Source organism: Haliotis cracherodii, unplaced genomic scaffold (assembly GCF_022045235.1).
Source record: "Haliotis cracherodii isolate W230 unplaced genomic scaffold, xgHalCrac1.p SCAF_12, whole genome shotgun sequence".
NCBI lineage: Eukaryota > Metazoa > Mollusca > Gastropoda > Lepetellida > Haliotidae > Haliotis > Haliotis cracherodii.
The window spans coordinates 34,130,411-34,155,056 of record NW_027266267.1 but is presented as its reverse complement, the minus strand read 5'-3'; the positions used below and the strand labels follow the sequence as shown (position 1 = coordinate 34,155,056).

General features: G+C 40.9%; 1 protein-coding gene across 1 annotated transcript; it reads right to left on the bottom strand.

Annotated features, from left to right (window-relative positions):
• Positions 1 to 11,409: 11,409 nt before the first annotated feature.
• LOC139457805 (uncharacterized) lies at positions 11,410 to 21,057 on the bottom strand. The gene is made up of 5 exons (XM_071239153.1): positions 20,930 to 21,057; positions 17,198 to 17,533; positions 16,049 to 16,195; positions 12,497 to 12,631; positions 11,410 to 12,183 (listed from the first exon to the last, which is right to left on the bottom strand). The coding sequence occupies exons 1-5, from the start codon at positions 21,024 to 21,026 to the stop codon at positions 11,855 to 11,857; spliced, it is 1,044 nt and encodes a 347-aa protein (XP_071095254.1). The 5' UTR covers positions 21,027 to 21,057; the 3' UTR covers positions 11,410 to 11,854.
• Between the last annotated feature and the right edge of the window lie 3,589 nt (positions 21,058 to 24,646).

Here is a 24,646-nt window from a genome sequence, read left to right as displayed (position 1 = left end):
AAAAACAACTTGAAGTGATATTAACATTTTGCCCACGTTTCGGTTAAACAGATAATATTCTGCTTACACACAAAGTCAAAGAAGTCAGTATTGTTTATCTTAGAGTATGAACAGTTCACATTCCAACACAACCCAGAAGTGGGGTGCTCTGCTTTAGAAGTGCACATCATTTCGTGTTGACGTCATCTGGTGAAGTTATTTCTGGGTCCGGGCCTCCTCGTTATAAGGCTCCGTAACGTGTGTCAGATGAAAGATTACTTGGCGGCGACTTCCCATAATCTCTTTCCTTCGTTACCTTTATAAGTTGTTCTGTCTGATCATCAAAATAGAACTTTTCACTATTGATAAATAAATAGTCATTCTTCAAAAATGCAGTTTGACCTTTTTCTCTAGCATTTATCATGAACCCAAGAAGTATATTTCTTCTTTCCCTGGTTTCCGTCTGACACACGATACGTGGTAGTTCCCTTTATCTGCTCTTTGGCTTTGAAGAATAAAGATGTTTTATCATCCTTTGACACAGACCTTACGTAAATTTCGTGAAAGTGACATTTCCCTCTCTAGCATGTTCTGCTCGTGCATAAAAACTGTATAAAACGGATGATCAGACACGTTGATATCACAGCAACAAAAAGAACACAAGATATGCCACGTTTGAGAGCCATCGAGAGAGAGAGAGACGTTGGAATGGTCCAACAAGGAGCGTCACACGTCGACTTCGCCAGAAGGTTGGGCTGCGCGCGCATCACTATCACCAGGTTGATGCAGCGGTTACGTCAGACAGGCCCAGGAGTGGAAGACCACGAGTAACCACGCCCCGTGAAGATCGTTACATCCGGGTACTACACCTGAGGAACCGCACCGTAACAGCGACGTCCACGGCGGCTACAGCACTGGGACACAGGATCAGTCGACAGACCGTCTACAGGAGACTACGGCAGTATGGTATCCGGCCACGTCATCCCTTCCGCGGACCGCTCCTGACGCCTCGACACCGGAACAACAGACTGATCTGGGCCAGGCGAGTTCGACGTTGGCAACGGCGGGACTGGGCACGTGTTATGTTCTCTGATGAGAGCAGATTCCTCATCTTCAGAAACGATGGACGGCAGCTTGTATACCGACGATTTGGTGAACGTTTGGTGCCTAACTGTATCCAACAGGTCCGGCCGTTTGGAGGTGGAGGGTTAATGGTTTGGGGTGGCATATGTGGTGACGTCAAAACGATGCTTGTCGTAATTCGTGGAAACCTGAATGCACAGCGTTATCTTGATGACATCCTACGGCCTGTTGTGGTGCCCTTTATTCAGCAACAGCCTCGTGGACTCCTTTTCCAACATGACAATGCAAGGCCACACACAGAAAGATTGACACAGAACTTCCTTGCCAACGCCAACGTACAGGTTTTGCCATGGCCCGCATGTTCACCGGACATGAATCCCATCGAGCACTTATGGGACCACCTCGGTCGGCAAATCCGACGTCGCCGTGTGCCTCCAGTCAACGTCCAGGACTTGGAACGATGTCTCCTCGAGGAATGGCAACGCATCACTCCCAACGTCATCAGACGTTTGACGTCATCAGTCCGTAGGCGTGTTCTGGCATGTATTGATGCTCACGGTGGACATACCCGCTACTGACTTGACTTTGAGACGTGTGGTGTGACATTTCCCGTTGTTTCTGTGATCAGTGCTCTAACGAAATGTTCATTTTTCGACCCCACCAATCTTTAAAGGCTTGTCATATTGGTTGTACAGATTTTATTGAAATGAAATTTTTGTACAGATGTTGTGAAAGGATTTCTCAAAAGCATAACACCAATCCTAAACTTCTGCATTGTTTAGTTTTTCTTTTATGTCTTTGCAAACATGTGGTATCGTTTCTTTTGGACTCTAGTTTAGTATTATTTATCGATTTTTTCACTCTGCATTATCTATATTACCAAATATTTCGATCAGTGACATAGTAGTTATTATTTTGTTTTGTATCCTTTTGTAGTTAGTATGAAATAGATTTTTCTAAAATAATTGTTTATCTAAGAGCATAATCAAAGCATTCTTGTGGTTCTTTTTTCGCCATTTTAATTTGTACATCTTCCCTCAAAGCTGTGGTTTAGCGAGGCCAAAATTAAGAAAAAAAGGAAATTAATAATAACTGAAAACTATATATATTTAAGATTTTGCTGGTTAAATTTTCGATGTTCAATACCAAGAATATATTTTTCCTTTATGACAAATAATTCCATTACTTTCATTGACCTACGACCATTTATCTATTTCAAAATTTTCCTTCAGTAGAATGGGATGGAATGGGAAACTACTGGAAAAATTCTATCATGTATGTCCTTAAATGTACATGTCGTCGTAATTTTCTCTTTCACTTAATCTAGATATTATGTATAATTGTACCGTAAAACAATAATGCCTTCTTTCATCTGTAATGTGCAGGTTATCGTTTCCTCGTATTAAATATAGCCTAGCTACTTTGCTCTTCTTGAGCTTTCAGCTTCAAGTTTTAAAATTGACCAATTACGCCTCGTTTCAAGCTTTTAATAAGTTAGATTTAAACCATTAAGAACACATAATGACACCCGAAGCATCAATAAGCGGTCTGTGTGATTGAACAACGAAGCAAAGACATATGACGAAAAAAACACGCACAATTTCACGGAAAATTCTAAGTGAATGTGTACTTCAACATAAATGTCTTATGCCTATCACTGTTAGGACATGTACTTGCCAAAGATATGAATTATTGGACATTTAGATTTCAAACAAGAGCGCTTACTTGACTTTGATTGCCATATTCGGGTAATTCCATGTTACAATTAATGTAGAAGTGTAGGAAACTTATATTACCAGCACTTTTATCGATGTCTAGGCAGTGCATAGATCTTTTGGATTTGTGACTTAAGATACTGATGGAAAGATAATCAACCTGAGTTGCATGTTATACAATATACTAGAAATAAAGACGTTGTAACACTTTTGATGCAATGTATACGTTTTTCAAACAACGACGTCATCACAGTACAGCACTGAGGGGTATGCAGGCTGACTGACGTTCAGGCACCATGAGGGTTAACTAAATATTTTCCATGTATAATGGGGACCGGTCAATTAGGAGATATACATATTATATTTTCAATGTAGAGCTAGGTTACCTGCCGATTTAACAACGCTAATTTGAATTTGGAACCGAACGCGCAGCGCCTTCTACCATGACAAAGCAAAACGCGAACTCTTTGGTGCTAGCAAATATATTGAGTGAAGCGGCACAGTCGTATATAGAAAAGCGCCAAATTCCAAGCTCTCCGTTGTCCCCAAAACATAAAATACAATCTCTTTGTTGATCTCTATCGTTTTTTTCGGTACGAAATGTATGGCCACACATCTTTTGAATTTTGTAGTAACGGTAACATGGCAAATTGTAACCTATAATTGTAGGTATAATTATTTAAATATGCCCACCGAAAATGATTGAAAAACACTTTGTTCTATGTATATTAGCTTCCGTCAAGCCAGCTGTTTTAATCAGAGGGGGTTTATTGTGATTTAAGAGCCTCTGCTGACCAATCACTATCGAGTAGTTTCCAAATTCATGGTATAATGTTGTATTATGATCTCCTTATTGAATAAGGACCAGGAGTTTGTGAAGGGAAAAGATTTGGGAAAATGAAGGTCGAATACATGTTCAGATTCAGAATATTTTATGGCATGATGATACCAACTTCATGTTTTGGGTCAGAAGGTTGGGGCACACAATTTTCACAGCATACATGTATGAACTAAGACCAAATACATTTTTGTCATGAACATTTGGGAGTGAATATATTGGTTAGTAATAACATGGTAATGGGAGAATGTGGAACTAAACCATTGTTGGTTGTGTATGCAGCAGGACTGGGTCCGATGCCCACAAACCACAGACACTACGGTGTTCTTCAATGGCCAATATTTATTTGCAGAAATGCGAATGTGATTTTAATGAAAAAAACACCCTGAAACAATCAGGTATACAATAGAGCACATATAAAACAATACACATATCATAAACACAGATATATACATACAATTACTATGCATACTAGTATTATTGTTGAGATACAGTACATAGTATTGTTATTAATGCACTGGGTAAAATATATTTATGTACATGTTAATTAGAAACGAATTCTGTCTTGATATATGATCAAATACTTACTCTAGATAATGACCTGTAAACGACAACATGTAAACGACAACATGTAAATGACATGTAAACGACAACATGTAAACGACAACATGTAAACGACAACATGTAAACAACATGTAAACCTACCAGGTGTGTGGGCCTGGGTTGATATCACACCTGGGGACGATGCCGCGCTAAGTTTCTGCACAGTAGTGCAAAACTTGTCTGCAGAGGAAATAATAATATATACAGTACATGCAGACGTGCCAATAAGAAAAAATACTTTCTATCACATATACATGCAGCTGAACATGAAAGAGTAATATTATAAAATGACTCATGCATTCATTCATTTATGTTTACCCTCATTCATTCATTCATTCATTTATGCTTACTTTCATTCATTCATATATGCTTACTTTCATTCATTCATATATGCTTACTTTCATTCATATATTCATACCATGCATGCTTGCTTAGCCTTACCTCTTTTATCACAAGTAACCTCTTTCATTTTTAAAACTACTAATCTTACTTTTTAGTTTAATGCTTGTACATGTTTTAATGATTGTAGGATCCTTATTTGGTTGTTAAACTGAAATGATAATCTACATTCCGTGTATTCCTGTCTAAACACACATATATCCAAATACAAACAATATCTACAATATTTCAAATACAATTCAATGAATAAAATCCTCAATTCAATAATACAATATACTAACCTTGGAATTTGATCTAAGGTTCCCCAAAAACGATCCTTGAGAAAAAACACGTGAATATATATATATCTTTATCCGTGGAGAGGCATATGTGGAGTGACCACAGTCCTTAGGTGTCCAGCATACAGCATGGCTGAGTACCCAAGCTGGCCATATAGACAAAAGGCTTGAGTAGGGAGAAGGCTGGGGCTATTGTATTAGTTCACAGGGTGTGACATTCACAAACAAACCATGCAGTAAGCATGCTTGGTAAGAGTGATGTGACTGATGGTTAAGTGTTTAAAGTAGGCTGAGCAATAAAAAAAGAATGACTACAACTGCATTTAATTATGTACATGAATTATACTTAAAAGGTAAAATACAAGAAATAGTCAAAATATGTAACTGCCACATGTATATGGTAAGATGCATAAAATGTTGGTGTAAATTATGATATATGCCCCCGGAGAGATACCGAAACTTGTGTTAGATAATGTTAAAACCTATAGCAACAAGTGGTAAAGATACTTGGGTTTTAGATATTAAGAATATTATATATTTGTATACATTTGGGTATGCTTGGTCATCACAAGAGAGGTAATGAGAAAATTAAATGTTTTCGTGTTTCTCTGAACAAAGATGATATCGAATAACAAAATTGTTCTTCTGAATCAATCGAGATGTTCACTAGTAAAAAGAGAATATTGACATTTTAAAAGTCTTTTTTGTTTTGATGTTGAAAGTTACCTGAATAATAATATATGATGTGAGCCAAAAATGTAGTTTGCAAAATTAGATGTAGCAATTTTGAAATAATGACAGGTAATTTGGGTGTGAATAAGACTTGTGACAAAATACAATCCCACTACTATAGGCCTAATTTGTGGCATGATGCGGCTATATGTCACACAACATGTCATGTGTGTCAAATGGTTGGCAAACCGAATCAGAAAATCCCAGCCACACATTTGAAACCAAGTCCAGCTTTTGAAGAATCATTCAGCAGGGTCATGTGTTTGTCCTTTGCCTGAAACTACTTTAGGAAATCAGTAAACGCTTACCATCTAGTGAGCTTCCCCAAGTCTTCCAGCGGCGATTTCTTTACTGAAATGTTTGGCTCAGTTATTATCAAGGCATTTGAAAAGTTCGCTTCCTTATGGCTGGTTTGCCAAGGACTATTCAGTCAGATCAAGGCTTCTAATTTCCTACAAGAAGTGTTCGGACAGGCACCCAGGGCTTAACTCAAGCCTTGAGCATATCATCCTGAATCTAGGGAGCTTTAGAGAGGTTTCAGACTCTTAAGAATATGATGAGGACTTACTGTTTAAAATGAGAATAATTGGGATCAGGGCATTCATTTGTTGCGTTTTGCTGTGATGGAGTCAGCTCAGTGGTATTTAGCATTTAGTCCTTATGATCTTGTCTTTGGCTCTATTCGTGAAGGAGCATCGGCTTAATGTAAGGTCTGAAAAGAGGCTTTTTTAGGGGATCTGTTTCATCATTTCCAGCTAGGCCTTCTAAATTATGTGAAGTTGCTAGAGCTAATTTGAAAGAATCCTAGAACAAAAAGAAAAAAAATCATGAAGAAATGTCTTAAGAGAGACAGTTCTGTCAAGGCGATAACGTTTCAGTGTTTTTTGTAAATACCTGGTCAACATTACGTGCTGTGCACCAATGGCCACATGTTATTGATAGGGAAGTCAATGAAACCGTTTGGTTGATTTTTGTTTAACGCCGCACGCAGCAATATTCCAGCTATATGACGGCGGTCTGTAAATAATCGAGACAGACAAGTGATTGACATCATGCACATCGATCCACGCAATTGGGATACCATGACATGCATCAACTAAGTCAGCGAGCCTGACCACCCGATCCCGTTCGTCGCCTCTTACGACAATCATAGCCGCCTTTAAAGGCAAGCATGAGTTACTGAAGACCTGTTCTTTCCCGGATCTTCACGAGTCCAGTGACACTCACTATGTTGTACAACAAGCCATCGTAACGAGACACAGCTGTGCAACTTCCACGTACCCCGCACAGAAAAGGAACTAGAACCAAGGATTCTCGGTATGGCTCAGATACAGTACACTCACCAGTCGTTTTTTCATCGCCTACTGTCAGTTGCAAGCAAGCCGACAAGAAATATTATGATTAAACGTATTTTCTTTTCATGCGCCGTAAGATCGGAGCACCTTCATTCCTCTCTCCATGGATATGGTCCAACGACTAGACCACAGATGCATGTCTCTTCGGACTGATATGGGGGCGGTCGGGTAACCTAGTGGTTAACGCGTTGGCTCGTCACGCCGAAGACCCGGGTTCGATTCCCGACATGGGTAAAATGTGTGAAGCCTATATCTGGTGTCCCCCGCCGTAATATTGCTTGTATATTGCTAAAAGCGGCGTAAAACCATACTCACTCAATTACTCAATCACTCTGACGGATATGCATACCTACAGACCATAGTATCTATTATCTAACTGCAATGGATGCCTCTCCCAACAGACCATCACAGTAAACATGCACAACAATATGTAAAAGGAAGAAGTGAAAACAGGCTATCCAGGTACTAACGTCCAGCATTAGTCCCGCTGTTTGAGATGTAAAAATGTGCTCAACACTGACTATTAAAATGTGCTAAACAGTAATCATTAATTGAACATAACACATCTACCCATGCAGTGCGCTGACACAAACCTCACTCCGAGCCGCCCATCGCCACCAGGACGCTCCTTCCATCATCCCAACCGTCTCACGCGCGCCACATCAGGACCTCCACCATCCCCATGACATTTACAACACCTATCATCACACCACCACCGCAAAACCCAGCTCTGCACTATCCCAATCCTTCTCCCGCAAGCAATCAGGACCTTCTCACCCAGATCCCCCTTTAACAACTCGGACCCTCCCTCCACCTACACGAACCACCTCCACAACTCTCTCGCCAACCACTCTCCACCCCCATGACCATCCCGACCCTCACTTCACCAACTCACCGTCAGTTCAACACATCGACCCTCACGCCACAACCTCGATGCTTTCTTTACACCTCAATCTCCAGTCACCATCACCCTTCAACTCACCACCCCAGCCTCCCTTCACCACATCGAACGTCACTTCAACATCACCTGACAACTGACACTTCACCACAAAGATCCTTACTTTACCACTTTGGCCCTTACTTCACCAACACAACCCACCCTTCACCACTTCGACTATCTCGTCGACACCTCGACACTAACCTTCAGCAACTCAACCCACTCACTCACTCAAACACCTCATCCTCCATTTACCACTCCGACCCTCACTTCACCACCTCAACTCTCCATTCACCAGATCGATCTCCAGTTACCACCTCGACCCTCACTTCACTACCTCAACTCTCCCCTCACCAGATCGATCTCCAGTTACCACCTCGAAACTCACTTCACCACCTCAACTCTCCCTTCACCAGATCGATCTCCAGTTACCACCTCGACCCTCACTTCACCACCTCAACTCTCCCTTCACCAGATCGATCTCCAGTTACCACCTCGACCCTCACTTCACCACCTCAACTCTCCCTTCACCAGATCGATCTCCAGTTACCACCTCGACCCTCACTTCACCACCTCAACTCTCCCTTTACCAGATCGATCTCCAGTTACCACCTCGACCCTCACTTCACCACCTCAACTCTCCCTTCACCAGATCGATCTCCAGTTACCACCTCGAAACTCACTTCACCACCTCAACTCTCCCTTCACCAGATCGATCTCCAGTTACCACCTCGACCCTCACTTCACCACCTCAACTCTCCCTCTACCAGATCGATCTCCAGTTACCACCTCGAAACTCACTTCACCACCTCAACTCTCCCTTCACCAGATCGATCTCCAGTTACCACCTCGACCCTCACTTCACCACCTCAACTCTCCCTTCACCAGATCGATCTCCAGTTACCACCTCGACCCTCACTTCACCACCTCAACTCTCCCTTCACCAGATCGATCTCCAGTTACCACCTCGACCCTCCCTTCACTACCTCAACTCTCCCTTCACCAGTTCGATCTCCAGTTACCACCTCGACCCTCCCTTCACCACCTCAACTCTCCCTTCACCAGATCGATCTCCAGCTACCACCTCGACCCTCACTTCACCACCTCAACTCTCCCTTCACCAGATCGATCTCCAGTTACCACCTCGACCCTCCCTTCACCACCTCAACTCTCCCTTCACCAGATCGATCTCCAGTTACCACCTCGACCCTCACTTCACTACCTCAACTCTCCCTTAACCAGATCGATCTCCAGTTACCACCTCGACCCTCACTTCACCACCTCAACTCTCCCCTCACCAGATCGATCTCCAGTTACCACCTCGACCCTCACTTCACCACCTCAACTCTCCCCTCACCAGATCGATCTCCAGTTACCACCTCGACCCTCACTTCACCACCTCAACTCTCCCCTCACCAGATCGATCTCCAGTTACCACCTCGAAACTCACTTCACCACCTCAACTCTCCATTCACCAGATCGATCTCCAGTTACCACCTCGACCCTCACTTCACCACCTCACCTTCCCTTCACCACCTCACCTTCCCTTCACCACCCCACCTTCCCTTCACAACCTCACCTTCCCTTCAAAACGCCGACTCTCCACATGGAACCCCACTTCACCACGACTGTCACGTCATCACATTTACGTGTACCTCACCACAACGACCCTTACTTCACCTCAAACTCTTCCCCCTCGATTTCAACTTCACCACCTTGACTCTCCATCACACCTCGACCCTCACTTCACAACCCCACCCGATAAGTTCTAGTTGATCCGGTGAGATGCACGATACATAGTACATGAATATAATTATGTGGTCTAGTTGTTCTGGCGTGATTCACGATGTATAGAACACGTTTATAATGTGTCCTAGTTGATCCGGTGAGATGCACGACACATTGTACATGTATATAATTATGCGGTCAAGTTGATCCGGCGAGATTCACGATAGATAGTACATGCATATAATGTGCTCTAGTTGAACTGTAACTATAGGCATAAATATGACATTCAAACACATTTTTAGAACCACAAAGTATATGTTCTGTATGAAGTGTATAGCTGTACACAATAACTTGTTTTACGATATCAGACACAGAGATTGCATACATGTTTTATATCCTATCTCTAAGCTCCTGATAATGCAGGGCAGTCCTCCTACACTATTCAGGACATGGTATAAGCAATGTTTTTGGCCATATTTTTTAATTATTTACACTATTGTCCGATTGAAATATGTTAATGGAAATAACACCTTTTACCTGATCCATTTGACTTTTTTTACAATCACGAGAATTCTATGACAAGGGCAAATAAACATTCAGCCAGTTATTTCTGTTCTATATCCTCCTCACAATATCCAGCAGATTGATCAGTGCGCGTGCGCTAAACTATTTGTTTGACAACGACAGTTGGGCGTGAAATCACAAGTTGAAGTGCAGGTACCTGCTGAAAGAGTAATCAAGGTACACATGATGATAACAAATAATAACATCCTCGATACCACTGCTTTGGCAGGCAATGACCACGACGGCGACAAGCAGTCAGTCAGTTCAAAGAGTTAAGAAAGTTAATTCTTCATACATCTTCCCAGGGCAAGAGCGTTAACTGACGTTAGAAGTCCAGTTTCTACCCTTGCCGAACTAGGCTGGAATTCTTGGGCTCGATCGTAGCGCCACCAGTGGCTATTACCAGTTATGTCCATTCTATGCCTCTTCCATATGGACCAATCAGATTCCACCTGTCGTATCACATGCATTTGCTTCAAACAAAAAAGGGTGGCGCCCAGTCAAGACGATCTGATCGACCGTCAAGATCTATTTTGTGTTAAAACGGTCCTTACTTCAAGTACATGAAATCACGTGAGCACCTTGATTAAAAACATGAAAAGATTTGGAAAATATCCGTTGACAACGAGTTGGCGATGCACTGATTTGATTGGACTATGCATAGACTGGTTAGTCCAGCGAAAATGTAACTCCATAATCCCAGCCTAGTTCGGTAAGGGTGGAAACTGGACTTTTATAGTCAGTTAACTCTCTTGCCTCGGGAACATGTTCTTCATACAGAGGTATTCGGGTATAGCTCGCTTTGGAAGACTTACACTGAGGTGTCACGTAAGAGCTTAGTGTGATACTGACATGGTGAGCATTTGGTTACATTCAAGGCATCGTGTAGAGCTATCACTGGAAGTAATATGTGGCTTTGATTTAAGACCGCATTGAACAACACAACAGTTATTGTTCGGAAACAGGCACGGGATCGGTTTGACAAACCACGCATTATTATAAGGGCGAATGGGTGATTCAAACCACGCTCGGATTATTTCACGTTTTGGGAAAGCAAATCTGCACATAATTTGAAGACGTTAGAATCGGACTGTCTGCATGCAACAGTGTTCTTATATAACCATTTTGGTCTGCAGCAGTTTCCATTCAGTTCTAGTGTGCAATGGTGCGATAACAATCCATAAACATTAATATCTTCGGGAAGACAACGACTGATGCTTCTGTCTCTCTTCAGAGCCATCATCATGGAGACAAAGAGTAAATTGTTCGGATAGATGGAAACAGAATACTGGTGCCCCTGACAAATTGTTATATTGGAATGATATCCTCTATCAATTCGTTTCCGTTTTGAGTGGGGAACATCCAACACTAATTATTAATGCGTTGCCAAACAAGTATCAAAAGGCAAAACTACCACACATCTACCTATGGTAAGTGTTTCTAACTGGGCTGGTTTAAGTGTTTGCTCGACACAGGTTCACGTCTGAAGTCATGCGTCTACTAGTACATGTCAGATATTTGGTTTTATTAGTGTCATTCAACAATTAACATACATATCTCTTATTTCAAGACAAATGCTTATTGTTTAAAGTACGGAGCTGCCTGTCAGGTGTCAGTTCAATGTATTTGCCTCCTGTTTTTATTCAAGGATGCGTTTTTGGTTTGAAAGACATGTAGTGACTATCTGTGTCGGTACCCGGCTGTAGCTTCATGTAGTCGTTGTCAGCAGAAATGCTGGGCTGTCTTTCTGGTGTTAGATCCATGTAAGCACTGTCTGCGCCAATACCGGACTCGCTGCGAGGTTTCAGCTCCATATAGTCTGAGGTGTTACCAGGCTGTGTGTGAGTCTCGATGTCCACATTGATGTCTTTGTTGACGACAGATTCTCCCTGAGGCTTCAGCGTCATGTAGTTGCTGTCCTCTGGGACCATGGGTCCCAAGGAGTTGTACACAGGGTCATCAACTGCTCTATCTGCGTGTGACAATAGAGTAATAGGTCAACCATCGGCAGAATACAATCAAATAGTGACATGACCAACATGTGTTACAAAATGACAGGAAAATATTTAGTCAACTAGCACTGGATTGAAATGGAAAACATATTATTAAAACATCAAACATTGGTTTTCAGTCAAATAGCGAGAAGAGCTAATGATAGTTTTGTTTATAAACAGCTTATCGCAGTAAACACACACACACACACACACACACACACACACACACACATATATATATATATATATATATATATATACAAGAAGCAGAATTCTTTAATTTACACTTACTTGCATCTGCTTTCTTTCCTTTCTTTCTCTTGTACCGGCACCAGCAGACAAGTATGGTGATGATAACACAAGCACCAGCACCAGCACCAACAGCTGCGGCGACCACGATGTAAACTGTGTTACCAGCCGTGGGTTCTGAGTGAACAGATAGCATGCATAAGTAATTGAGTCTTAAAACATGTTTTCTGTAGCTGTCTTATGGCCAGACATACTAGTATTTTCAAACCCAGGTATTTTTATTGACCAACGATATAAATTAAAAGTTGTGATTATAACATGTGATGTTGTTCATTTATTATTTATTATTTGTTCATTCAGTATGACATAAAATAAAATTCATTTTAGGGTCGTTTTGTAAATCGTACAAATATTCTTGGCGAACCTTCAGAAAGTCGGCACTGTATGCATTTACTGTCTCACATATTTAATTTTGGTTGGAAACAGCGTAACTTGTTATTTGGTAATTTTGTGTGGCACAGCACTAATTATTTGCAAGGAAGTGAAATAACAATGGGCGATCTTTTTGTTCCAAAGGGCAATAACTCTCCTTTTGAAATGATATAAGCGACGGTCCAAACTGTCGCTTCCGGTCTGGTTCCCGGATCAATGCGCGCTGCGACAACTACTGACATATAGAGACGGAGCCAAGCTAAAGAGTTGTCCTGTTGCACCTTCTTTCAAAAACGGTCGTTTACAACTGAATATTTTTAACTAGCACATATTTCGTAGTGATTATTAGTTTATAATATCAACATTTGTTGAGTCTTCAACTACAAGACGAATTGTCACTCTGGAATATAGCGGGAAACACGTCATGAAAAATGGTATATTGCCACGGTATTTTCTACGTCAGAAAACAGCGAGGCATTAGTTAGTCTGGGCTTACATATTGCATCGATGAAATAATGCAAACTCATTTTATTTATCAGCCTTTGTGTTATTTCCCACAACAATTCAAGCATTCAAATCACAACAAATACTACCATGGACTTCAATTTAATAAAATTAGTGATACGCCAACATTTGCAGCACACAGACATCTTTGACAGGCCTTTACCAATGATCTATATAGTAAGTTTACATTCGTGCCTTTACAAATAATTTAAGAAGAAATAACGTTCAATATAATAAAACAACTGATTTTAAATGTTACTTTTTATATCAAAATTAAAGTTGCATCTGAATATTTAAATTTATATTATTTTTTTAGAAATAGGCCAAATGAACATCTATCATGCATCTATTAAGCACTCAGTTACAATATACATACCGCTCATCATACTTTGAAATAAGAGATTTACCCATATTATTCTGCCCCTTTAACATGTGTTCCACCATTAAGCGCTTTGAGTCATCACAGGTGTTAATTCATTCATCCATCATTTCTTACAGAATTCTGATACTCATGCTCTTAAAATAGTAGTAAATTACAGAGATTTGTCCCAACAAACAACAAATCATACAAGCTACCCCACAAAATGTGTATGATACATAAATAGATCTAAATCATAGTTTTATCTTCTTGTTTTAGTAACATAATATTTATTTTAATGTTGACAAATTATTTCCCATAGAAACCCACACACTACCCTACTGTATCCAAATATCCTGATTTTCATTCAACAGTGCTTCAAGACACCTGTAGTATTAAGTATATTTTGTAGATATTATTATCATCTAGCAAATATGAATTTAGAAAGTTTATCATCAAATCTTCTGATGGTTAAATAAATGCAAATTGAACCCCACAGTCATTCCATGTAGATAAATAGATTTATTTGTGTTATTTGGTTTTGAATATAACAGATTATACTTACATATGTTACAGTCAGTGTCTATAATCAGGCCCAATATGTATTTTGACTAAAAATTTCAGCCAATATGCATATTGACTGATTCACTCAAGCAAGGTATATATTCTTTCTTAAATTTTCATTAATTTATTATTGCCTGAAAAATAGGACCGGATTTTAGACGGACTGGCTGAAATGAATTAGACTGTATAATTTAATCTCCTCAATTTAATTTGGATCTATTTTGATCTTATCAAGATCAAAGTAACTTATGTAAGAAATTAAAAATGTTTTCACAATGAATTGATTGATTCTCCAAACCTGAAAGTATACCAGAGTCCTTTTTTTATGTTACTTATCTTTATTGGCATACTATTCAGTTCAGAAACAGATGACTGCTAAAAAGTCATGCATGTGTAATCAAATACTAGTACACATGCACAAGTGTGCCAAGATATTACATAAAATAGGAGCCATTGTGCAATGCAGATATCTTTTGGTGTGAAGAGAAAAAAGAATAACATTAATCATTTGTTTATGTTGGAATTTGAAACATCAGATTAGAACAAGGAAACATAAAAAGAAAGGCCTAATGAAGTTAAGAATCAGTTTTAACTGTGTCACAATCATATGATTATTTTCAATGCAAACTGGATGTAGACACTGCATTGTTAATACAATCAACATTATAGAGATTGACAGTTAGTATGAATATATTGTTTTATTTTATAAAAATTGTAGTTGGTACAAACACTCTTGAATATGTATTTTAACTGAAATATATAGGGTCCTCTGTGTCTGAAATCTTTCTTTCTACTTTGTAAAATTAAAAAAAGGCCAAAATAATATATATCTTTCATTGATCATATTGAAATATGATCATGGTAGTATTTGGCAACAAACAGCCACCGTTCATACATAAAATCCTTTTCTACAACATGCACCAACTAACCCTTAAATATCAAAACAGATTTCAGTTATTTCCATTTCTTTTATTTTGAACATTGTATCATGATATCTAGTTGATGACGTAATTTTACAGTGCCTGTTACTCTTACAATTTCTTGAGAACATTTCCCATTGCTCTCTGTTATATATCTGACAAATACTTACATGTGTTGCTGTCAATATTCACAACATTGAGGCAACGGGCAACGTTGCATGAGACCTTCACATTTCGCGTACCGTATCGCCTCACAGCTGTACTTACTGAAATTCATGCATATGATGTAGCCTGCTCGGCGATGCTACAACATAGATATAGGAGGAACGTATACAAAATTAATTTTTAAAAGTGTGATATTCATACATCAAGGGCAACACTTTCAGTACCGATTGCAAAACGTCAACAAAGCGACCTGGGATGAACGATCAGCTGATCTCACCGCATCGCTTCGAACGCCTATCTAGGAGTTAACTATACAATATAATCAGTCGTGGTCATCCCTGGTGTATCATTAAATCAAAGAACATTTGTTTCCGGACATGGCAATAGATAAATATTTTTTTAGGCGAAAAGATATACTGTCCACACACAAGCGTGACCGTTGCCGACAGAGGTGAAGGTTATACTAGTTAACTGTCTATAGGCGTCACAGTAACGTGTAGTGCTCGTATCGCGCATACCACATGCGCCGTCAGTTTAAGGTTGGACCGTCCGGGTCAGCGCACCTAGCGGGTTAGTGAAGGGAAGATAAATTGAAAAAGATCGCCCATTTAACTTTGCACTTCGATAATCAATAGTGTATGTGAAATGTACCATCTGGTCCCGTTGTGGTTGGAGACACACTTGGCGTTGTTGGAGAAGACGATGTCGGTGCTGTTGGTGTAGCAGAAATCACAGACACAGACGACGTTGCTGTTGTAGACTCAGTCGATGACGTACTCCCTATTTGTATCTTCAGATCTGTGAAATATACGTTGGATTTTCAATATGCGATGTAAGGCTAACTAACAGGAAGTGTAAATTGTATCTTATTTATGTAAGTGGACGTTGCACTGGTCCTTCAACTTCTATTGGAATCGGGGCAAATATGAACTTCGAAACCACCATCATAGTTTTATGGCACGCCATCAGTTTGAAGTGGAAGGAAACACGAAGTGATGCAGATCAAATATGTACATCTCGTTGATGAAATCGACCAGCATTGCCCTGACAAACACAAACATATTTTGGGCAAATGTAGGCCTGTGGCCAAAAGAAGTGGCGACTTAGACGGCAAGACAACCCTTGCCCACGGTATGGCTGAATAAAAGTATAGTTGCTGCATACAATACGCTTTTCCTACTGCGTTTTTTTCCAAGCCGAGATGTTTAATGGTGACAGTTACAGGATTTATCAATCTGTTTGGTAACAGATTTCATAGGTATCATTTATCGTTTGCGTTTGACATTATTTCCCGTACGAATACATGAAACAACGTTTGAAATATAACAATGCGAGGAATGTATATTTTCAGTTATGAAAAAAGACAATGTACGGTAGATGCAGATGTCAAAGTCTTGATTTCAAGGTTGTTTGTTTGTTTGTTTGTTGTTTAACGCCGCACTCAGCAATATTCCAGCTATATGACGGCGGTCTGTAAATAATCGAGTCTGGGCCAGAAAATCCAGTAATTGATAATATGAGCATCGATTTACACAATTGGGATACGATGACATGCATCAGAGTATCTCTTGAAAAGTCTTTTCGAACTCTTGTAGCCGTGTTGGTGTTGTCGGCCATGTCATAAGTCTAAGTAAGTATAGCAAAGACAAATTGCGAGCTCCCAACCATTTGCACATAACTGATGTGTTTCATGTCAATATTTCAAAGCTTTCCGTAACTTTAACTATTGACATTTCCGACAACTAAAAACAAAAACTGACCATGGTCCTACCTCGTCCTTTAGGATTCGTAAATACATACCGATGGTGACATTGCTACTGGCACTGTCCGCATAGTCCTCGCACCACCACACAGTATCTGCGTCTTCGGAGGAGATGTTCCTGAGAGTCAGACGATGATGGGTGCTGTTACAGTCGGCGTCGTACCGTCCAGAGATATACGCTTCAAAGGCATTGTTGGAAGCACCATCCGTTTTCGGCAAATCTGTGAAACAGTTGTTTTCATCTGGCCTTGTGCCTAGTACCAGTTTAGCTTCTCTGTACCAGCGTACAAAGCTGGCTTGGCTGACACTGCACACAAATGTGAACTCACCTCCTTTTGTTGTTTGTTCTTGGAAGCTTCCGATCTGAGTGAAGGCTGGAATTGATCAATTGGTAATTTTTTTAATGTGATTGAATGTGATACTATGCTTCTTATGCTTCATGGTTTTGAGTATACCTAACTGGAATATTGCTGAGTACGGGTGGTGGGTGAGTTGGGTTTAACCACGCTTTTAACATTATTCCAGTTATATCGCGGCGTGTCAAAGCTCAAGGGACGTAACTCTGCACAGCGAATTGCGGCGCCGTAGGCGACTTGGCAACCCGTGACCCCCTGTTGAGTATGGCGTTAAATAAGAAAATGTCACGCACACAAACACACACGTCATAGCTAGGAGAAAAGTCAAATCATTTGAGCGTTTGAACTGTCGTTACGATTGTGTTAGTACATGAGTGAGTTTTACGCCACTTTGAAGGAGGAAAGCCCGAAGTGATGTAGGTTTTAGACGTTTACCACTTTGGTGGAACCCACGAACACGAGTATGGTGCTGGCAGACCTCGAAACATAATCGGGGCGAACAGTTCAATTAAGGCGAGGAGTTACTTTTGACATGAACCCAAGATGAAATAAATTGCTCATATTAAATAGAGAGATAATTTCGAGGTTTGGAAGCAGTTCAACTTGTAGGCTTAAAGGAGTATCGTTTTTATGACATGTTCCAAAAAACAAGGTAACGTGCACCCTGAAAATCTTGCGTCCAATATGACCAAAATCAAAGAACATAGAATATTAAGCATCATGAACGGGCAGACACAATCAGGCAAACTGTATCTTCACACATATATTATATTCTAATATCTGGGGATTTCTGCAAGATCTGGTACTCAACAGTCTACATACACATCGGGAAATTGGACATAATCTAGTTACCCACAAACTGGGTAACTGGTATATAACATTCGGCGGGATATAATAATGATAATGCTTGAATATAAATGCTTATTTGTTTTGCACCCTATCGCTCACGGCGCTACACCCATATTACCCGAGCCCATGAATCAAATTGCACTTATTTGACACCCTGAGCTCCCTGCGGAGTATTTAATTCGGTGCAAGTTGTATAGATTCTACACCTATACACCTCCATTATTAACCCAGCCAGGCCAGTACAGCTGTACAATATCGAGCAGCGACACATCTTGGAACATCGACACAATTAATTGCGCAAGTTCTCATGACAGGTGACACGACTGCGCCGAAGCGTGAAATGATGTTCCGCCGTCCTATTGCAATGAATTACGACAAATAATGACGAGTAACTCTTTCACGAACAGTCAGCTACTGAATTTCAGCTTTATTGTTTGACATAACCGACGTGTGACGTATCGCGATGTCTATTGAACTATTGAGCTGTAAGAATAAGATCTTTTATGCCAAGAAGGTTTACCAAAGGAGATGGATCATAGGTCTCAGGAAAAGATGTCAATTCTTCACAAGTAACAACGCTCCGCAAACAAAGGCAGAGAAGCCAGAGTCTGTCAATGTGAACTCCGCACTGAACAAGGTGGGCGTAGTGTGTTAATGTGAACTCCGCTCGTTGAACTGAGCCAGGTGACAGTAGTGTGTTAATGTGAACTCGGCACTGAACAAGGTGAGCATAGTGTGTAAATGTGAACTTGGCTCTGTGAACTGAACAAGGTGAGCTTAGTGTGTTAATGTGAACTCGGCTCTGTGAACTGAACAAGGGGAGCTAAGTGTGTTAATGTGAACACCGCTCTGTGAACTGAACAAGGTGAGCTTAGTGTGTTAATGTGAACTCGGCTCTGTGAACTGATCAAGGTGAGCTTAGTGTGTTAATTTGAACTTGGCTCTGTGAACTAAACAAGGTGAGCCTGTGTGTTAATGTGAACTCGGCACTAAACAAGATGAGCTTAGTGTGTTAATGTGAACTCCGCTCTGTGAACTGAACAAGGTGAGCTTAGTGTGTTAATGTGAACACCGCTCTGTGAACTGAACAAGCTGAGCTCAGTGTGTTAATGTGAACTGCGCTCTGTGAACTGAACAAGGTGAGCTTAGTGTGTTAATGTGAACTCGGCTATGTGAACTGAACAAAGTGAGCACAGTGTGTTAATGTGAACTCTGCACTGAACAAGGTGAGCGTAGTATACTAATGTGAACTCCAAACTGAGCTAGGTGATCGTAGTGTGTTAATGTGAACTCGGCTATGTGAACTGAACAAAGTGAGCACAGTGTGTTAATGTGAACTCTGCACTGAACAAGGTGAGCGTAGTATACTAATGTGAACTCCAAACTGAGCTAGGTGATCGTAGTGTGTTAATATGAACACCGCTCTGTGAACTGAGCCATGTGAGCTTAGTGTGTACTACTGTGAACTTCGCACTGAGCTAGGTGAGTGTAGTGTGTTAATGTGAACATCGCTTTGTCAACCCAGTTAAGTGATCGTAGAGTTAATGTGAACTCCGAACTTAGCCAGGTGAATGTAGTGCTAATGTGAACTTTGAACTGTGAACTAAAGCAGGTGGTGTAGTGTTAATGTGAACTCCGCACTGTGAACTAAGGCAAGTGAGTGTAATGTTAATGTAAACTCCGCACTGTGAACTAATGTAGGTGGGTGTAGTGTTAATGTAAACTCCGCACTGTGAACTAAGGCAAGTGGGTGCAATCTTGATGTGAACTCTAATCAGCGAACTAAGGCGGGTGTGTGTAGTGTTAATGTGAGCTCCGTACTGTGAACTAAGACAAGTGAGTGTAGTGCTAATGTGAACTTCGAACTGTGAACTAAGGCAAGTGAGTGTAGTGTTAATGTGAACTACGCACTGTGAACTAAGGCAGGTGTGTGTAGTGTTAATGTGAGCTCCGCACTGTGAACTAAGGCAAGTGAGTGTAGTGCTAATGTGAACTTCGAACTGTGAACTAAGGCAAGTGAGTGTAGTGTAAATGTGAACTACGCACTGTGAACTAAGGCAGGTGTGTGTAGTGTTAATGTGAACTTCGAACTGTGAACTAAGGCAAGTGAGTGTAGTGTTAATGTGAACTCCGCACTGTGAACTAAGGCAGGTGTGTGCAGTGTTAATGTGAGCTCCGCACTGGGAACTAAAGCAGGTGAGTGTAGTGTAAATGTGAACTACGCACTGTGAACTAAGGCAAGTGAGTGTAGTGTTAATGCGAACTACGCACTGTGAACTAAGGCAAGTGAGTGTAGTGTTAATGTCAACTACGCACTGTGAACTAAGGCAGGTGAGTGTAATGTTAATGTGAACTCCGTTCTGCGAACGAAGCCAGATAAATAGAGAGGGCAGTAATGTGAACACAATTCTGCGAACTGAGCCAGCTAAATACCACACTGCAAACTGAGCCAGGTGACCGTTGCGTGTTGATGTGAACTGTGAACTGCTCTCTACAAACTGTGGCAGCGAAACCAGAGTGTGTAAATGTGAACTCCGCTCTTCAGATTGAGCCAGTACAACTTACCATACACATATCGAATTCCACTGATCCATAACAAAATACCAACACACAGTCCTGGGTCCATGTTCTCACGACATCCGTTTATATCGAATTGTCTCATATACAAATATACTCAAACGCCCATGCCCATATAGCATTATAGCATGCCACTGCAACATTTGAAAAACGTCGACAGTAAGCTATCATAACTATACATGACCCATAAAATACTGACAACGTCATGCATGGGAAACCAGGAAGGGCGGGTAGAAACGCGCAATAAGTGGCCTTTTGCTCTCCATAGCTCGGTTCGTTGTGAGTCTCACAATGCATGCAGAACAAACCTTCCTCATACAAACATTTCTTGGCGTCACCGCAAAAAAATACTTTTGTGCTTTATGATATGCACTTCATGTTGACACGCGCAGTTTAGATTATGTGAGTGTTACACAGTTTAAACATATACTTTTGTCATGTTCAATCAATAAACAGTCGCCTTGTTTTCCTCAGAGATTTTATGTTTGTTTGTTGTTTAACGCCGCACTCAGCAATATTCCAGCTATATGACGGCGGTCTGTAAACAATCGAGTCTGGACCATCGACCCACGCAATTGGGATACGATGACATACATCAATCAAGTCAGCGAGCCTGACCACCCGGTCCCGTTAGTCGCCTCTTAAGACAAGCATAGTCGCCTGTCACGGCAAGCAAGGGTTGTGGAAGACCTACATTGTATTCTACCCCGGTTCTTCAGGGGTCCTCTGATATTTTAAGTCCTACGGATATTTTGAGTTCGGTGCATGTCTTCTCCCAATGTTGTTTTGCGATATGTACCGTAGCTTATTGTGTCTTTAGTTAGATTAGATGTTATCACGAGAGTGGGATGTTAAATGTCCTCTTAAGGAATAAACATTGTATCTGGCGAGCCTTAGCGTGGTAATTCATACAGTGTCCATTCCTAATATATGATCTGTACGATCCCACAACACACGCGTGATAACCTCTTTATCATACAAAAAGTATTATCGACTTCTACAAACGATTGTTAAACATTTTAACACAGCTTGGATACTGCCGATGTAACGTTAAATATTTCATGTTTTACAAGAATGTGTGCATTAGTGTATTACTTCACAATGTCAGTCGGACAGTAATAGCAGCCCAAGTAGTTTGTTTGTAAGGTTGTTTATTGTTCAACGCCGCACTGAGCAATATTCCAGCCATATGACGGCGGTATGTAAATAATCGAGTCTGGACCAGACAATCCAGTGATTGATGTCATGAGCATTGATCCACGCAATTGGGATACGATGACATGCATCACCCAAGTCAGCGAACCTGACCACCCGATCCCGTTAGGCGTCTCTTACGAGAAGTATCCCATGTTGTTAAAAAAACAACAGTGATCGACTTTTTAGCCAATCTATTGGTCTGCTCGCAAGATCAGTCTCCCTTCCCCAGAGGAGTTTGGTGTCCCTAATAACGTCTGGATGTAGAAACTTAGATAAGAAAAGTGTTGAACGTATTGGTGAGATCCAAGATCTAGATCCTGTATGCTAGAATGTTTGCTTGTTTGTTTGTTGTTTAACGTCGCACTCAGCAATATTACAGCTATGGACGGCGGTCTGTAAATAATCGGATCTGGACCAGACATTCTAGCGATTGACATCATGAGCATCGACCCACGCAACCGGGATACGATGACATGCATCAACCAAGTCACCGAGCTTGACCACCCGATCCTGTTAGTCGCCTTTTTCGACAAGCATGGGTTGAAGACATATTCTACCCCGGATCTTCACGGGTCTTTTAACATTTCACTGGTTTTGATCATCACTATTGTCACTAGGCTATAGTAACATCTCAACCCTCGAAAAGCCGACTCGTAATTGTTAAAAGCGTATGAATAGCAAGCAGACGTGAGTATACACATATGAGAAGTCGAAAATGAAGATATTTAATTGCATTGAAGCACATCGTCAAAGGTAAACCAAACTGAAGTTAAGTATAAAAGGCAAAGAGTCACACAAGTTAGCAGCACTGATAGTAACAAGTCAGTTCTTAATAAACAACTTTGGCCTTTGATCTAGCTTCGGAAACCGATGGTAGGACAGGCTGGTTTTCAGCCCGAACTCACTTAAAAACAAGAAAGTGTAATTCTGGAGCATATAACTTGGCACGACATCTTTGGAAAAGCTGAAAATGTATTTCAAGGGCTTATGTCATCCGTTATGTGAGGATAACGTGAGACGCCATGGAATATCTATCCCCTGTCCCAAATGCATTTATCATCATTTGAAAAGAAGAAAGTGAACCTAGCTCAGGAAGAATATTTGGGGGAACATGTTTCAGAAACTGTGAAATTCATTGGGTACATGAGGAGGCGAAACGCATTTCTAGACACATTTAGGACGCCAGTCGACACTTCAAAATCTGACTGATGACTTTTTACATGAGCATCAGTTGGGATGAGCATAGTCGCCTTTTACGGCAAGCATGGTTTGCTGAAGACCAATTCTACCCCAGATCTTCAAGAGTTCAACCAAATGGGATACGATGACATGCATCAGCGAGCCTGACCACCCGGTTCCGTTAGTCGCCTCTTACGACAAACATAAGGGCAACGCAAAAAGATGATGCTAAGCCATCAAACACTAAATGGACTTCTCATTACTGTGAAAGCTGTTGTAGAATGTGTAATGTGCAATGTTAACAAACACTCTTGTTCGTTTAAGGTTCATAAATGTTCTATATCAGTGCTTGTGAAAAGTGCTATATCTTATAAGCCAGCGAGAGTTATGGCCCCTGGATTGGATCTAACATGGCATTCCAAATAAACATGTGCTGGAAACTGAATTGTTCAATCTATCAATATATGGATAGCATCATCATCCATCACAGGATGCATAACATTTTAATTGAGAGGTTTCATATTGACACACAGATTGAATCAATGCTTGTCGAAAGAGGCGACTGACGAGATGGGGTAGTCAGGCTCGCAGCACGTAATGGTATCAATCGCAGCACGTAATGGTATACGATGTCATGTATTACATGTCATCGTATACCATTACGTGGTTCGATTCTCAATGATCATGTATAAACAAAGTTCGATTCTCATGATGTAAATCAGTGAATTGTCTAGTCCCGACTCGATTATTTACAGACAGCCGTCATATAGATGGGATATTGCTGAGTGTGGCGTTAAACAACAAACAAACAAACAAAAAAGATCCCCTTGTAGAACATTCCGCGCATTATCGGCAGAAAGGTGGATCAAACAACGAGAACACAATATCTCAACTTTGGGTAATTGGATCAGGTTGGTTGATTTGTTGGTTAACGCCGCACTCCGCAATATTCAAGCTATATGACGGCGGTCTGTAAATAATCGAGTCTGGACCAGACAATCCAGTGATTAATATTATGAGCATCAATCCGCACATATTGAGATACGATGACATGCATCAACTAAGTCAGCGAGCCTGACCACCCGATCCCGTTAGTCGCCTTTTATGACAAGCATAGTCACCTTTTACGGCAAGCATGGCTTGCTGAAGACCTATTCTACACTGGAATCTTCACGGGTCTTATTGGATCAGGAGCACTTGCCCCTATTCGTTGCAACATGTCAACAAACGGGAAACAGGGACACTTCTTGCTGTGTACAATACCCCGCTTGCCATGAGGCGAAGATAGTTATAGTGTGACGATTTGACTGGTGTGTAGCTTGGACAATG

Coding starts and splice junctions, on each gene's coding strand:
- LOC139457805 (XM_071239153.1), bottom strand. CDS start 21,026: ATGAGACAATTCGATATAAACGGATGTCGTGAGAACATGGACCCAGGA. Junction 17,534..20,929: donor TGGAATTCGATATGTGTATG/GTAAGTTGTACT, acceptor GATCAATTCCAG/CCTTCACTCAGATCGGAAGC. Junction 12,632..16,048: donor AACCACAACGGGACCAGATG/GTACATTTCACA, acceptor CTGTTCACTCAG/AACCCACGGCTGGTAACACA.